This window comes from Beta vulgaris, chromosome 1, assembly GCF_026745355.1.
Source record: "Beta vulgaris subsp. vulgaris cultivar EL10 chromosome 1, EL10.2, whole genome shotgun sequence".
NCBI lineage: Eukaryota > Viridiplantae > Streptophyta > Magnoliopsida > Caryophyllales > Amaranthaceae > Beta > Beta vulgaris.
In genome coordinates, this window is record NC_079202.1 from 14,892,046 (window position 1) to 14,908,378 (window position 16,333).

A 16,333-nucleotide genomic window follows, 5' to 3' on the forward strand; every position below is an offset into this window, starting at 1 on the left:
GCCTGCTTCTTGTGATTCACAGCGTCAGCTCATTCCAGATATTCGTAATCCCGACGTTGGACAGCATGGGCTCTAGGTGGTTAAGATGGGACTCCGTGGCTTTTTCAGATGCTCAGTAGTCATCATAGCAATTGCATTACCATTCTTGGCGAGTTTGGCAGGTTATTAGGAGGTATTGCACTGCCTCTATGACCTCAGCATATTCGTGTCTCAAGTGGATAAAAATTAAGGACCCCGGAAGTTCAGCTTTAAGTGGTACCTTAACTGGGGGCTAGGATGTCTTGGTTTACTTCTGAGCATTTTACGGTGACTCCAGTAAGCAGTCATATAGAGTATAGTGATAACTGATAAAAGGGATTCCAGTCCACCTTTCAAGACAGAATGACTGACAACATGGTGTGATCAATTTGGCAGCAGAATAAAAGTCAATGAAAAATTGAAAACAGCAATAGCAGAGTTGTAATTTTTAAGAAACACTAGAACTTGCCCCTGTGGCTTCTGTAAATTCTGCTGTGGTGTAAGATTTTCACAATATTACATCCTTCTCTAATGAATGAATGCAAAGTTTAATTGCCATACTAGCAACCGACAACCATGTGTTGTGTAAATAGCTATATATGATAAATGTGACAGTGTCACTGTAAACAGCCCTCTGGGATAGCATGAGGTCTAATGTGATTCACATTGCAGGCTTGAGACTCCTTGGTAGCCATAGATTGACACAAACTCACACAACTATCATCTACTTTGAGCTCTGTTGCCAATCAGAAAATATGAAAGAGCAAAATTGAAGAATAATATGGTAAATCGATCTCACATTTTTACAGAGCGTAGCCTATAAGAAGTTACATTGATAATGGTAGAAGCATCCTTCGTTTCTTCTTACGTGCCAAACGTATTTGCTTTGAGACTTTCATGCACAGAAGTAGAAACAATGTCACACATAACAAAATAAATGCAAGTCGCACATGTCGGAAATATAGTGAGACTCCAGACAAAACCAGGAATGCAAGAATAACGAGCTCCCAGATTACAAAGATCACTATATCCACCCTGCCAAAATGGGAAAATAAAAACTAAGAGTCAAAAAACATTCTTCATGACAATTTGCAAGGTTGGCAAGGGGGGTTCGGGGGGGGGGGGGAGCATTCTCAGTTGAGAACTCCGGAGGATGCAAAAACCCCAAGAAAAATAGAGGTGTATGTGGACAACAATGATTACTTCAATCATAAAGTTAAAAACAACTTCTTAGTAACCAACTGTCACATACGGAAATGAAAATCTATCATAATAAGATGCCAAGATACTTCTCAGGACTTCAATTACAAAAAGGACTAGATCAAAAAGTGTAAAGCACAATGCAGAAGAATTACATACAATCTCATACTAGACAGGAGATATATTCATCAGCAAACACACAAAATCCTTAGTATAGCCAAGGAAAGGACAGTGCAGAGGGGAGGTGGAGAACCAAGCAATACCCGAAGGAGCTAGAAAGGAAAAAAAAAAACTGCTACTGCCGGGGAAGGGTGATTTTCTTTGGAGGACTAGAGGAAGGAGGGGCAACTGGTAGGTACCTTGCTCTTCTTTCAAAGATGCACACCAGTATTAATTAAGAGGTCTGTGCATGGAAGTACTATAGAATAGAAGTCTACATGTTTTAAGAAGGTTAATTAGATAAGGATATATGATGTTTAGGAGTTTAAATAGAAACATCATTATTATTTATTCTCCAAGCATATTATTTCCTGATCATTAGAATTAAAGTAGTTTACATATTCTCATAAGAACAGGAGATCTTTGTATGTCCTATAAAAATAAGTAGTAGGGAGATACTCTAATCCAATTGCTAAGCAGTTGGGAAGAAGAAATATATAGTTGATAGGAAGAAATATGCAGTTGATAAGGAAAAAAAATGTATTATATTGTGATTGTTATTTTTAACATTTTATTAATACTCCCTCAGTTTCTTTTTAATCGTTACACTTTGAGTTTGATACTATTCACAAATTTATGTTTGACTATCATTTGTGATTAATGGATAACAAAAAATATAGTCATGTAAGATCTTGTTTGATTTGTCTCAATATGTACTTTTGGAATATCAACTTTTTATAATTTTTAAAATGCAAATATAGAGATATTTATGTTCAAACATTTACATTGGCTGGCGTGAAAAGGTAAAGTGTAACTATTAAAAGAAACGAAGGAAGTAAAAGAAGAGGAGGATTCAACAAGAATTAAATACTCCTTTGTGTGTTATTCTTGTTATGTTTCAAAGTAAAGTTCCTAATACATACAACTAACCAAGCGTTAATGGGTGGAAAAGTATTGGTCAAATTCCCAAACTTCAACCCCATCTGATTCTTGTTCGTAATAATTCAAGCAAAAGTCTTAGTCACTCTGTGACAAGACCTTTGATTTATGTCATATTTGGGATAAGTATATTCCCTCACTACAAACCCCACAAACAAAAATGGGAAAACCACTTGTCCTCATGTATTTTCCTCCCAACTTAACATTCTCTAAGTTTTTCTGAAATAAACGTTTCTTCCAGCTTGCAAATAACTACAACTTATTCAGGATCGTTGAGCCTCCTAGTTCAATTCCTCCATTAAGCTAAATGCCACGCAGCAACTCCCACAAAAGGTCGTGCCAAGCATAACCTCAACCATAATGGTTGAAGCCATTAGGCATAGAAAACCTTGAAGCTGACCCAAGTGTTTCTCAAAACAAACTAGAAAAAGCACAGGTGGTTTCTAATCTGACTAAGCTATCTGCTTACTGTTCACCTCAAATTAATGAGACAAATCAAATGAAGCCATATCATCACATTCCATTATGTAAGAAACATCCAGAGAAATTTTTACCACACTGGCCATGAATTAGCACCACGAAGTTAGAAGTAAACAGCACCTCAAAGAGTGAATCCACAAACAAGGCAATACTATATTGCATAAGTCTACAAATAAGCTTCTCCCAACTTGACTTTTATACATCAAATTAAAGAGTGAATTGCTTCTTTGAGCTTAAGAATTGCTTCTCATAGCATCAAGGTGAAAAACAAAGTGTAAGCAACTAAGCATAGAAGCACAATTGCATAACTGACATAAACCTAAACATCAAGCAATGCCGGGACACTAAAACAATGAAAAAGAAGGAACAACCCATAGACCTTACATGCTCATCACAGTCTTTCAAAGGATACTTGAGCTACCCTAGTGATGGAGGTCTATCCAAGGACCCCAAAGGTGATTCAGCTAGTGGTCGTTACTCTAAGAGAGACGTTAAGATCTTTGGTCACTGATGTTCATTATGAATCCATTGTTTGCTTGGTTACTTAGCTTTCTTGTTATTTCCCTTTTTTCCAAGTCGTGTGTTTGTAGTAGAGAGATAAAATATTTAGTAAGGGTCTAAGTTGGAGTTCAAGTGTTAGCAAGAGTCCTAGTATTGTTAGAAATCATTAGGAGTTGTTATTTGTTCTTGTAAGCGTGTGGTGTAGTTGTTCCGTGAAAGTAGGAACTAACTCATACTCTACTGCAGTGCAAATCCATCCCGAACCGCCGTGGCTAGCAAGCAGTTCCAAGGTGGTTACAACTTGTGACAAAGAGCATGCAAGTTGAGAGAAGATCATGATATCTCTTCATCATGGGGTTAATTAGTTGGTGGTTTTTAGTTGTTCAATTTTATGTTGCTGCTTTTCTAATTAAAAAAAAAGTTTAATAGCTTGTATAAATATCATGAAGTAATGAAATGAAAGGAATTCAAGTTTTATGATAAAACACAAGTGTGTGAGCTATTCTTTTATGATTCTTCTTTCATTTCTTGGCGTTAGAACCGGAACTAGGATTGATCCTTTGTTTGATTAGCTGTGGTTAGCTACTTTGTGATCTTAGGAGCCTCTAATTTCACTAGAGCGGTGTATTTTCATCGATAGAGAGGTTAGAATTCATGCCCAAGCTTAAGTTGATTCACGTTAGTTTTGACTTGTGCTTGTTCTTACTCAATTCTTTTCATGTATGTTCCAATTGCTAATTCAAATATACATCACCTAGCTCCCTCCATTTCAACACATACAGCATCCACATAAACTAGAACATTCCCATGGGAGTTGAGAGCCTTAGCATATACTGCGAAACTCCTCAAGGCTCAAACTGTATAAACCCTAATCTAACCAAACCTTATGAATCATTACAATAACAAGAATAACAACTACTAATTTCTGTTTACCCCCACTTACTTTCACGAACGCATCAAAATTCTCCACTTTCGCCAAACCCTATAAAGATTCGAATCATCAAACACTAAATTCTGAAGCCAAAGTCAACAATTTCTAGAACACAGATCTGAAAACCAAGAATTAACAAGTGTCAAACTGTATAAACCCTAATCAAACCAAAGCTCGTGTATCATCACAACTACAAGAATAGTGCCTTTCACCAACGCATCACAATTCTCCAATTTTGACGAAACCTAAAAGTTCGATATCATCAATCACTAAATTCTGAAGCCTACATCAACAATTTCTGGAACACGGATCTAAAAACCGAAAATTAACAAGTCTCAAACTGTGTAAGCCCTAATCTAACCAAACATCATGTACATCACAACTACAAGAATAGTTACTTTCACCAAAACATCAAATATCTTCAATTGTGACAAACCCTAAGTTAAACCGACATCATCATACACCAAGTTCTGAAGTCTAAGGAAACAATTTCCACAAAAGGATCTACAAAAAAAACCGACAGTTACGAAATCGACAGCGATCAATTCCGCAATCAGATAAAAAACCTAACACAAAAATTGCAAATTTTAAAAATCTGAATTGAAGAAAATAACATAAGAAGAATTATACCTAGAAGTGAAATTGGAAGTAGAGGTGAAAAAAGAAGAGGAAGCCCAATCATGTTTGTTTCGAATCTGGTACTCTCTGAGCTGGTCCGCCAAATTATGCCGCGTTATCATCTCTCTCTCTCTCTGGTTTCTCTTTCCTCCTCAAAGATGAATCAAAGAGGAGAGAGACTGACAAGATCAGAAAAACTTAAGAGTTGCAGAAGAAACTCAGAAATGGAGCGACGTCAATGGAGTTTTTTGCATCGATCGTCGGAGAAGAAGTAGAAGAATCCCCAAAAACTGTAAAAAGAACAAAGACGAAAGAGGAGAGAGATAGACTCAGCAATTTCAGATGGGCCTCTTTTTCACTGTATATGTGATTGGGCCACAACTACTGATTAGTGAGCGGTCTGGTGACGACCTTGGACTTTTGAACGTGGTCTCTCCAGTCTTGGATACTTGAACAATGTCACTACTTTGATTTTATCGAAGTTTATGATCTGTTTGGATATGAGTTTTCATTTGAAATGCTGGATTTGAACAATTAATATATTTAGATGGATAAAAAATTTCAATACTTGAATTAGTCCAAATTCCACACAACTAAAAAAAAGCCCATAAAAAAAAGAATTTGAAATGACACTTAAAATCATGTCATTTGAAATCACAGCACACTACACTACCGTGCTACACTACTGCTCTCCTTCTTATCTCCTCAAATCGTTTTTTTTTCTTTTTTATTTCTTTTTGGTGAACTTCTTAATTTTTATAAATGACAAACCCATACTTTCTCTCTCCTCAGCCATAAACATATGGGTTCCTTGTCCCCTCAGTCTCCTCTACCTCACCATCATGGCATCATATTCCATTTTGTATAATTTGATGAATGATAAACATAGCAGCCATGGTTTTTACTTCATCTTCCTCATTCTCAATTTTTTCTTTATTTTTATTATAATGATAAACAGGGCCTTATTATAGTTGTTTTTCATTTTGATTTTTGCAGCTAATTTTTCATAATTCTGGTGAAAAACTCGCTTGTAGTAATGAAGTGTGGAATTAGAATTCTAAAGTCTATCCAAACATGCATTGGATTTGAAATAATGGATTTAGAAAATCTGAATTTCCCAAACAATTAATTTGGAATTCAATATTGGAATTTATAATTCCTAAATTCAAATCCAGGAATTCAAATGAAATCAACATTCCCAAACACTACCTAATGTTATTCCCACTTCTCGTTTAGGGGGTTGGAGTTCCACAAAAAATTTCTCTTTATTTCATATACTAGCTTTTGGACTCATGCATGATACACGAGAAATTTTTTGATCAATAATTATAAGTTTTGTTTTTTGCAATTACAATATCTTTCTCTATCTTAATCATATGGTCGACTTATATTTATTTCTATCGCTCTCTTATCATTTATCTCCATGCCCGTTTGTTCCATTTATTTTAGAACGAAAAACGTTTTTACTAATAATGGTTATCTTTATGGTGCAATAAACTTCGTAAATAAATTTTTTAATAATTTTTATAGCATTTAAATTAGGTTTTTTTTAGATAATTCAATACTTTGTAGCTAAATGTATTTTGTAGTTAAACCGTGGCGAAACCAAGTTTTCAGTCCCTCTCAATGGGAAATTGGGGTAAACCAACACCGATCCCATATGTTATTTTCCTAAATCATACCCAATTCTAACAAAAAAATTGGTGAGATTTACCCTCTTATCTCTAAACGCTATCTTCACGGCTCACACCCATCATCTATTCCGTTGAATTCCCTCATCCACTAAAAAGAATAAAAACAACATCCACAAAATGGTTGACCCCAATCTTTTTTCCTTGGATTTATATAGGAACATATCAATTTTGGACAATTTAAGCAAATTAAACAAACTTCTTTGTCTTATTAGATGTTAGTGACTTTAAACTGCGATCTCCTAACTTTTATGTCGCTTTTTAAATTTATTTGGTACTCGAGCTGGCAAAGGAATTGAACGTGATTCCAGAGAAGAAGGATGAAAGCAATTGAGACAAAGTTTGAAAAGATTTATTATTTGTCAATTCTTCATTTACAACACCAAGGATTTATGGGATTCGATTCATAATGTCCTATTTTTTGTGTCACCCGGGTTAATACTTCTCTCTTTATTAAAAAATTTAATTATACTTCTTTTCTCTTCTTTTTTTACTATTTTTTGGCATTTTCTCATTCTTTTTTTTCAATCAAATGCTTTTTCTCAACGATTAACCAATTCTTTAAAATATAAACCTACATGTTATTTGTCGCCCGTATTTGTATTGTATTTTTTTCTTTTTTTCTCCCTCATCTACTTCTTCTTCCTCCATAACCACTACCACCTAGCCACCAGTGGCCAGTACAACCCCCACTCCAACTCCAACTCCAACTCCACCCCAACCCCCACCCTCCCCTACCCATGTAGCCCCACCCCACCTAAAAACATGAGCAAATTTTTACTCTATTATTACAATGCATCATATCATCTAAAACTATCAGCTAAGTTCTTGAACTTTATAAAATTTTCTACATATAATAAAAACTAAATAAAAAAGTAAATAGATGTATTGAGTGACAAAAATTCAAGTAGTAATAAACTTGTCTAGATAATAACATATATCTAACATTCATAAATGAATCCTTGTAGGAAGTGCATTTGACATTATCGATGATTCATAGAGGTAAACCACACCGTACCTATGTATCAGCTTCACCTTTTGCTGCGCTAATTTATCATCAATTAATATACCTATTTAATTTGACTTTCAATATATACATGCATGTAAACTAATAAAGTAAGAAATTGAAAAGGTGGAGAGAGAAACTCAAAAGTAAGACAGAAAAACTAAAATAATGTTAAAATATTAATAAAGTGGATGACATGGGTGGAAAAATAGAATAAAGTAGCATGAACATGTTACCAAGAATAGAAAATGCAACAATGTTTGATTAAAAAGAAATATATCAAAAATGAAAGTGTGTACAATAAAAAGAAATGGAGGGAGTGTTACTATTGTTTATATTGTAATCTTAATATTATATTCAAGGAAATTCAACATACCAAGTTTGGGTTTATGACCATTCAAACTTATATAGTATGCTAATGTTTCAATAATCAATCGATTTCCTTACGTTTGGAAAAAAAAAACTTACCTATTTGAATTTATTAGTCATTATTAGACCTTAATTGAATTTATTTTTACAAATCTGAATTTATTAGTCCTTATTTTATGAGTATGTTTATTCTTTTTGTTGAGGGATTTCCGCTATTGCCGCTTTTAGTTTTATCCTTATTATATGAGTATGTTTATTCTTTTTGTTTATCCTTTGTTTGAACGTATCCGGGCTAATTCGTTTTTATTAGAATCTATGTCAAACTTATATGAATTTTACTGAATTTTTTCATTTTTTTATTTTTAATAAGGACTAAAAAATAAAGAGAATGGTACTATATCGTATAGTGTACCCCTTTGGTTACTTTTTTATTTAAGTTTGTACAACCATTTATTCGTTTCACTAACACTATAGTTCAAACTATCTAATGAAAAAGTATTCACTCAACCTATTGTTTCATTCGGAGGTTCAGATATCATAATAGTTGCACTACTACTGACACTCCTTGATGCAACCATTTCCTCTCCTTAATTTTGTAGTCTTGCTCAACCCCCTCTCTTTTGTGATATAGTATCGATAAATTCATCTGATGTTGATGTACACTTCATTGTCAGAACATGCACGTGTTATCTAAAATAAAAGATATTCTTGATAATTAATTGTTGTTAAACAAACCTTTGTAAGCCTATGTTGGCAAAACTAACTACATCAATCTTTACAAATCTATATATGAAACAAAATATTTAATTGTCAGATGATAAATTTTCATATTATCAACTTATAATGACATTATTAGCTATGTGAACACATTCCATGTTCAAATATGACACAATTTATAAAAAAAATTGTAAGATTTAACCCCCTTATCTCTAAACGCTATCTGCACAGCTCACAACCATCATCTATTCCGCTGAATTTCCTCATCCACTAAAAAAGAACAAAATCCAACCAAATTCTTGATTCCAATCCTTCTTCCTTGAATTTAAAATAGGAAAATATAAATTTAAGATAGTTTAGGCAAACCAAACCACCTTCTCTATCTAATTGGATGTTAGTGAATTTCAAATTAGAATCCCCCAACTTTCATGTTGATTATCTTTAGTTTATTTGGCATTCGAGCTGGCAATGGAACTGAAGGTTATTCGAGAGAAGGATGAAAACAATTGAGACAAAGTTTGAAAAGATTTCTTGCTTATCAATTCTTTATTTACAACACCAATGATTTACGAGAACCGATTCATTTTACCCTATATTTTGTTTAACACAGGTTATTACTTCTCCCTTTATCAAAAACTTCATTACACTTCGTTGTACTAAATTATTATTTTTTACTATTTTTTTTGCCATTTGTTCCGAAAAAAGATTTGTTAGTTTTTTTTTTTCCGTCAAATGATTTTTTAACCAATTATTTAAAAAAAAACTACATGTTATTTGCAACCCATATTTATATAGTTTTTTTTCATACTCCTCTACTTCTTCTTTCTCCATAATCACTACCACCTAGACATGACTATCCCCACCCCCGCCAGCACTCTACCCACCCTTACATCCCCCACTCCAACCCCACCTCCGCCGCCACCCCCACCCTACCTCTACAGCCCTCGCCCCACCTAAAAAAATGAGTAAAATTTTACTGTATTATTGCAATACATCATATCATCTAAAACTATCAACACTAATATCAACCAGTTTTTTGCACATTATATAATGTTTTGCATACAATAAAAACTAAATAAGAGCGTAAGTAGATGTATTGAGCGCCAAAAATTCAAGTAGTAATTAACTTGTCTAGATAATAACATATATTTAACATTCATAAGTGAATCCTCTTGTAGGAAGTGCATTTAACATTGTTAATGATTAATAAAGGTAAAACATATACTTATGTATCGACTTCACCTTTTGTCGAGCAAATTTGTCATTAATATACCTATTTATATAAAAGTTTGAATTTCAATATATACATATCTCTAATATACTTCCTCCGTTTTTAATATATGACACATTTCTTTTATGGAAATGTCACAATAAGTGACACATAGCTCAAAATAGAATTTTTTTGTTGTATTACAAAATTGCCTTTACTACTTTTCATAAACCAAACTCCTTAATCACCTAACTACACATCTAACCCAAATCAAATTTAATCACCCACCCACGCTATTCCTTCTTTAGCTGCTCTTCTCCCCAACCTAAACCCCTCTTTTTCTCTCACCTCAACCCCACCACCATTTTATAAACTAAACCACCACTCTTCAACCACCATCTTCCTCCTCTCTCAGCCCCTTATCTTCCCTCACCTCAACCCACCACTACTTTTTCCGGCTCACTGCCGTTCAACCACGCACACATCCTCTTTCTCCTCAACGAAGACCTCCTCATATATCTCTCTCTCTTAACCATCCTTGCCACCACCGTTCGACCATCGTCCTTTAGCGCGCACTCTCTCTCTCGTCTCCCCTCGAAAACTCAACAACTCAACAACCACCCATTTTCTCTCTCCTCGATCATAAACCCAAAATCAAAATTGGTGGCTGAGAAAATATAGTAATTTCTTCTTAGGGAGGTGGTTGGTGATACGAAAATTGGTAAAATTGTTTTGTATGCTTCGAATTTTTATAGATCTATATATTGTATGGATTTTGTTTATTTTTGTTCTCTTTTAATTTCCAATGAAATTTTTTGAGATTAAAGCCACGAAAAGTGGGCAACACCAGTGTAGTGGTGGATGATGAAAGAGAAGAAAATGAGATTTATGGGGGTTTAAGGAGAGAGACTTCTGGGTAATTTTGTGGTGGCCTGTGGGTGGTGTTTGTGGTAGCAATTTTTAGATCAAAATATATGCCACGACAATCGACGGTGGAAATTAGTATTTGGGTTGAGGTGGCGATGGTGGTTGGGTTGAGGCGGCAGTGGTGGTGGTTGGGTTTGGAGGCAACAATAATGGTGGTTGGGTTAAGGTGGCAGTGGTGGTTGGTCGGGTTGCGATTGCGGTGGTGCTTGGCTTGAGGTGGCAGAGGTGCTTGGGTCTGGTGGCAGTTTTGGTGAGGCAAATTAGTTTAGTGTAGTGATTAAGTTATTTAATGTACTTGCCTTTATTTCTTAATTATGGTCTCCAACTTTCTCTCTCTAGATTTCTTAATAAGTGTGCCCATTCTCTGTTTGTCACTTATTTAAAAACGGAGGAAGTATAAGCCAAGGACGAAGCTATGGTGTCCCCTTGTAAAACTACTCTTCAGCCCTTCACTTATCAAAAAATGCATATTTTAAAATATTGAATTCCTTCTTGATTTACAATAATAATTTAATAAGGAAAGTTAAGATTGCCTAACATGTAAGATGCAATGTATGCATAAAACCATTCCCAAAAAATATGCTTAAAAAGAGAAATTTTCGATTGAGAATTAAACTGGTATATAATTATAAAGTAAGAACTTATGAAGTTTATTTCTATCTAAAATTTCAATTGCACTGATAATTTCAAAAAACATACATTATAAATCAATAAACGTACCAAGAAAAAAAAAGAGGACAGTCTATTTTTTTTAGCTTTTATAATTGTCATATGTGTCGATTAGGACAATTATCATTTTATTTATTTAAAGTTTCATAGTTGTTTTTTTGTGTTAGTTGGGATAATCCATCTCATCATTTTATTTTTATATAGAAACATATCATGATTATTAGATATATTATTTAAAAATATATTCGTAATTTAAGTAAATTAAAGAAATGAGCTTATACAATTTCTCAGTGCTATGTTACATAATAAATTACACATATATCAAAGAGATTATCATATATCATCTAGTAATATCAACTTATAGTATATTATGATACATGTTTGTTTATCACATTGAAAAAAAAGTCGTGAATGATCAATTAAACAATAATAAAATAATATTAGTGACCCTAACGCTATTTAATGTTAGTATTTATGTTAATATATTGCAGCATGTATCACGTGAATATGAGGCTTGAAGAAGTAAATCGCAAAGGATAAAATCAAGTTTTTGTTCGGATGTAATTACTGCATTTATGTTTGAGTTTCAAGCTTCATTGGTCATGGATATGTCATTATTATGGTGGATAAGGATCCAAGACATTTGAAGAAGCCATGAGTTTCATGGATACTAGTTTTTGGAGGGAACTAGTCAACTGTGAGTTAGATTCCATCATGGCGAATAACACTTGGAAACTTGCAGACCTGCTTAAAGGGAATAGGCCGATTAGCTGCAAGTGGATTTTCAAGAGAAATTTGAAAATTGATGGGACCGTGGAACAGTTCAAGGCAAAACTGGTTATTAGAGCTTCACTCAAAATTTTGGAGTTGATTATTTCTATACTTATTCACCTGTGACTAAAATTGCTACCATTCGTGTTTTATTTGCTTTAGCTTCTTAATTTAACCTGTTCTTGCATTAGATGGATGTGAAGAAAAATTTCTTGAATGAAGATCTTGATGAAGAAATATATATATGGAACAACCTCCTAGTAGCGCAGTATCAGGGATGGAGCAAAAGGTGTGCAGGCTGAAGAAGTCTCTCTATGGCCTCAAGCAAGCTCCAAAATAATGGTATGAAAAATTCCATAAGACTATCATTAGTTTTGGATTTTATGTGAATGGTTCAGATGGATGTGTGTATTTAAAGGTCAAGGGCTCTGATTACATAATCATATGCTTATATGTTGATGACATGCTTTTGTTTAGTGCAAGTCTTGATGCCATAGAGGAAATAAAGAGATTCTTGTCTTCGAAGTTTGAGATGAAGGACTTGGATGTAGCCGAATGAGAAATTAGGGGTAAAAGTTGTTAGAACTTCTAAGGGTTGTTCATTGTCTCAATCTCATTATGTGGAGAAAGTATTAAAAAAATTGACTGTTTTGATGATCCTCTAGTCAGGTTTCCTTATGATTCTAGTGTTCAATTACTCAAGAATAATGGTGATGGTGTGTCACAAAGTGAGTATGCGAACGTTATAGGTAGTTTGATGTTTTTGATGAACTCCAACAGTGAGTAGGCTCAGCTGATACACTCATAATCCCAGTTTGGATAACTGGAAAGCTCTTAAAAGACTATTGAGAAATTTAAGAGGAACCATGGACAGGGGGGTTAAACTTCATGGGGTTTCCAACTGTCTTATAAGGGTATTGTGATGCTAATTGGGACACTGACAATGATGAGTCGAGTTCTACCAGTGGGTATGTGTTCACTCTGAATGGAAGTGCAGTATCATGCAATTCTGCAAAGTAGACATGTATAGCTCGATCTACTATGGAAGTGAGGTTCATTGCCTTGGATCTTGCTACTCAAGAGGCTGATTGGTTGAGGAACCTTTTGGCAGACATTCCGTTGTGGGGGAGACCTGCTTCTTCTGTGTCAGTTTATTGTGATTAACAAGCTGCAATAGGGGTTACAAACAACATTGTTTATAATGGCAAGAAAAGGCACATTCGAGTGAGACATGAGTCTATGAGGCAATTTATTGTGAGTGATGTCATCTATGTAGAGTTTGTGAGAACCGAAAGGAATTTGGCTGATACTTTTACTAAAGGTTCGAGTAGGAAGTTAGTATTAAAATTTTCAGGAGGAATGGATTTGAAACCTTTGTAGGTTATTGCATTCTTAAATTCCATACTATACTTATTTATGATTTCTCATTAATATACTCATTACTCTAATTTAAGTGGTTCTTATTGAACAGGTTGCATGTGTATATTTTTGAGATTTGATGTCTATAGCCTTTGGCTGATTCAATTTAATTGAACGTAATGGACCATATGTTTCTATGGCCTTTACGGCTGATTCAATTTATTTGAACGTAATAGAATTAACATCGTGGATGAATGTGAAGGGATGACCTCTTTACGTCGAATGTCGTTCTTGTAGGCATTCTAGAGCACTCTTTGTAATCCCAAGGTGGTGACCAGGATTTTTGAACTGTATAATGTTCACAATCATTTGAAAGACATGTGATTTGTCTTGGAGGTAAAATGAATTGTATGTTCAATTGTGTTGTATGTTGTTCATGGGACAATTCGTGGATAACACATTGTTTCTCAAGCATTGAAAGTAAGATATGTGCTATCGAGTCCCTCCTCTCTCCGATACTTATAGGTGAGGGGACACCCCATCTCACTAACATATTAGTTCAATCCTTGGACACTAATATGTAAGCATTAAACTTTCCCTTTACTGCTAATTTCTTGTTTTCCTAAATTCGTGTTTGTGGGGGATTGTTTGATAACATCCAAGTTAACGTGAATTCAGATCTGGTTTCTCGTGTCCGTCTAGGCGAGGGTCCGCCCGACCCTCCCGGGAGAGACAAGTCTTCAGCCAGGCTTGCTGCGCCCAACGGGGCGATGGTTCGCTTGCGAGTGTAGGATGATCTTTCTTTCTTTGCCCCACTTTTTCCTTGCGGGCTCTCCCGGGCGGTCTAAGTCCGACCCTCCCGAGCAAATTTTTGCTCAGCCGTTTTCGGATTTCGTGTCATTGTGTTGGTTGTTTTTTTTATGTTTTATATAAATACCTTATCCTAAAACCGAGTTAATAATTATTATTCTCTCAAAAACCCTAAAACACAAGCCTACCCTACTCTATCTGAGATTTGAACAGTTCTTGAGAAATACCAATCTTTGATCCAGGTGCACGAAAGTCAGAGAAAGTCGTGTTAACCTTAGGGGACGAATGTCATCGTGAATCCGCACCGGTGGTGGCGAAATTCGTTTCTAAGGCAGTGGCCATCATACCACGGTGAAACTTGTTCTTGTAATTCATGTTAAGTTATTTGATTTTTGTAGATTTATATCTTACACTTATATATTTCATCTATTTTTTTTTATTATTGTAACATTTTCTCTTATATGAAACTTTCATATTAATTGCAATATTACTATATTTGACTTTGTTTTGTCTCTATTCTCTTTATCACACAAGTCCCTTTTTCATCTATCTACCTCTCTCCTTTCCTTAAAAAATGTGCAACCCTTGAGGAATCATATATATAGTTTTCTAACTTATCTCTTTTACTCCGATCTGAATCTAATGGTAGTTTCACAAATATTCTTTAACTTTATTTTATAAGTTTAGTTCGTCTTTTAATAAAATTCATTTTGGTATTATCAATTTCAATTATGTTTTGTAAATTACGAAGAAAATAAACATCTCCTAAAAACGATGAATAAAAAAAACATATATTTCGACTTCTAAAATGAAATTACAACTTTGCCAATTAGTTAGTTTCAACTCTTAGCTCTCTTTCATCCTCAAGAAGACGTACCATTCTCATATTTTCTCTCTGTTTCATATGTGCCATATACATGAGGAGGCAACAACAATAAAATTCTTGAGGTGTCAAAAAAAATCCAATGCAATAGTGGCACCTATTTCTCTCACTAGTAGAGAGCTTCTCTCACTTAAAATTGAGAAAGTAATACTTCCTTCACTAATCAACACCCCTCAACCCTCTCACCATTCCTTCACTAACCAACACCCTCAACCCTCTCACGACAACCAAAATCCACAAAATACCAATTCAAACCAAGCCTGAATGAATTCTTTCTCCCCAACCATCAATCTCACAAATGATACTGAGAGGACAATGAGAAGAATGGGTCATATTATCAGACCCCTAGAAGGAGACATTCTGCCGGAAGATAGTCTACTCCTTAATGTAGTAGTGGGCAAAGCAAAAGATATTCGAGGCTTCAGAGATCGAGATATACAAGACTTGGTATACCTAAGATGGACAACTCATGATGAAATTTCAATAAAAAATATAGGTAAACTCTTTTTATTTTGCTTGGATGTAAGGGATAGAGATAACCTAGACTCTCTAGGAGCAGCGAGATATGATGGTGCCCTGTTCCTTTTCACAAAATGCAGACCTAGGGCTTCCTTTGAATCTTTTACTTTCTTTCAATGCCCAATTATGGTGAGAGTAGAAAGCCTTCATATACAACAAACCATAAGAGTAGCCAGAACAGCGTTAGAGAGAATTGGAAAAGTGCTCTACTTTGACATACTTTTACTTCCCCTAGCTTCAAAGATTTCCTAAGGGCCGAGGTAGTTATCTCAATCAATAATCCACTAATCCAAGGATTTTATCTAGATTACCATAGTGGGGAACCTGATTGGGTAGACTTTAGATACGAGGGAGTTTTTATGTTTTGTAGCAAATGTCGGAGAATAGGTCACAGAAGAGCAAAGTGTTTGATGCCCATTGAAGTAGCACAAAAACACTACAAAATCGTGATGGAGAATGTGGGACAAAGAATAGAAATTAAACTCCCTACACAACATAAACATTCCACCCAGTATTGACAAACAAATTGACAGGCCTCAAAAGAGTTGACAGGAAT

At 34.7% G+C, this 16,333-nt stretch overlaps 1 protein-coding gene across 1 annotated transcript; it reads right to left on the minus strand.

Moving 5' to 3' along the window:
- Nucleotides 1-457: 457 nt before the first annotated feature.
- LOC104884251 (hypothetical protein) lies at nucleotides 458-5,272 on the minus strand. The gene is made up of 2 exons (XM_010668873.4): nucleotides 4,859-5,272; nucleotides 458-1,053 (listed from the first exon to the last, which is right to left on the minus strand). Exons 1-2 carry the CDS (start codon nucleotides 4,966-4,968, stop codon nucleotides 846-848), a joined length of 318 nt encoding a protein of 105 aa, XP_010667175.1. The 5' UTR covers nucleotides 4,969-5,272; the 3' UTR covers nucleotides 458-845.
- Nucleotides 5,273-16,333: the final 11,061 nt, after the last annotated feature.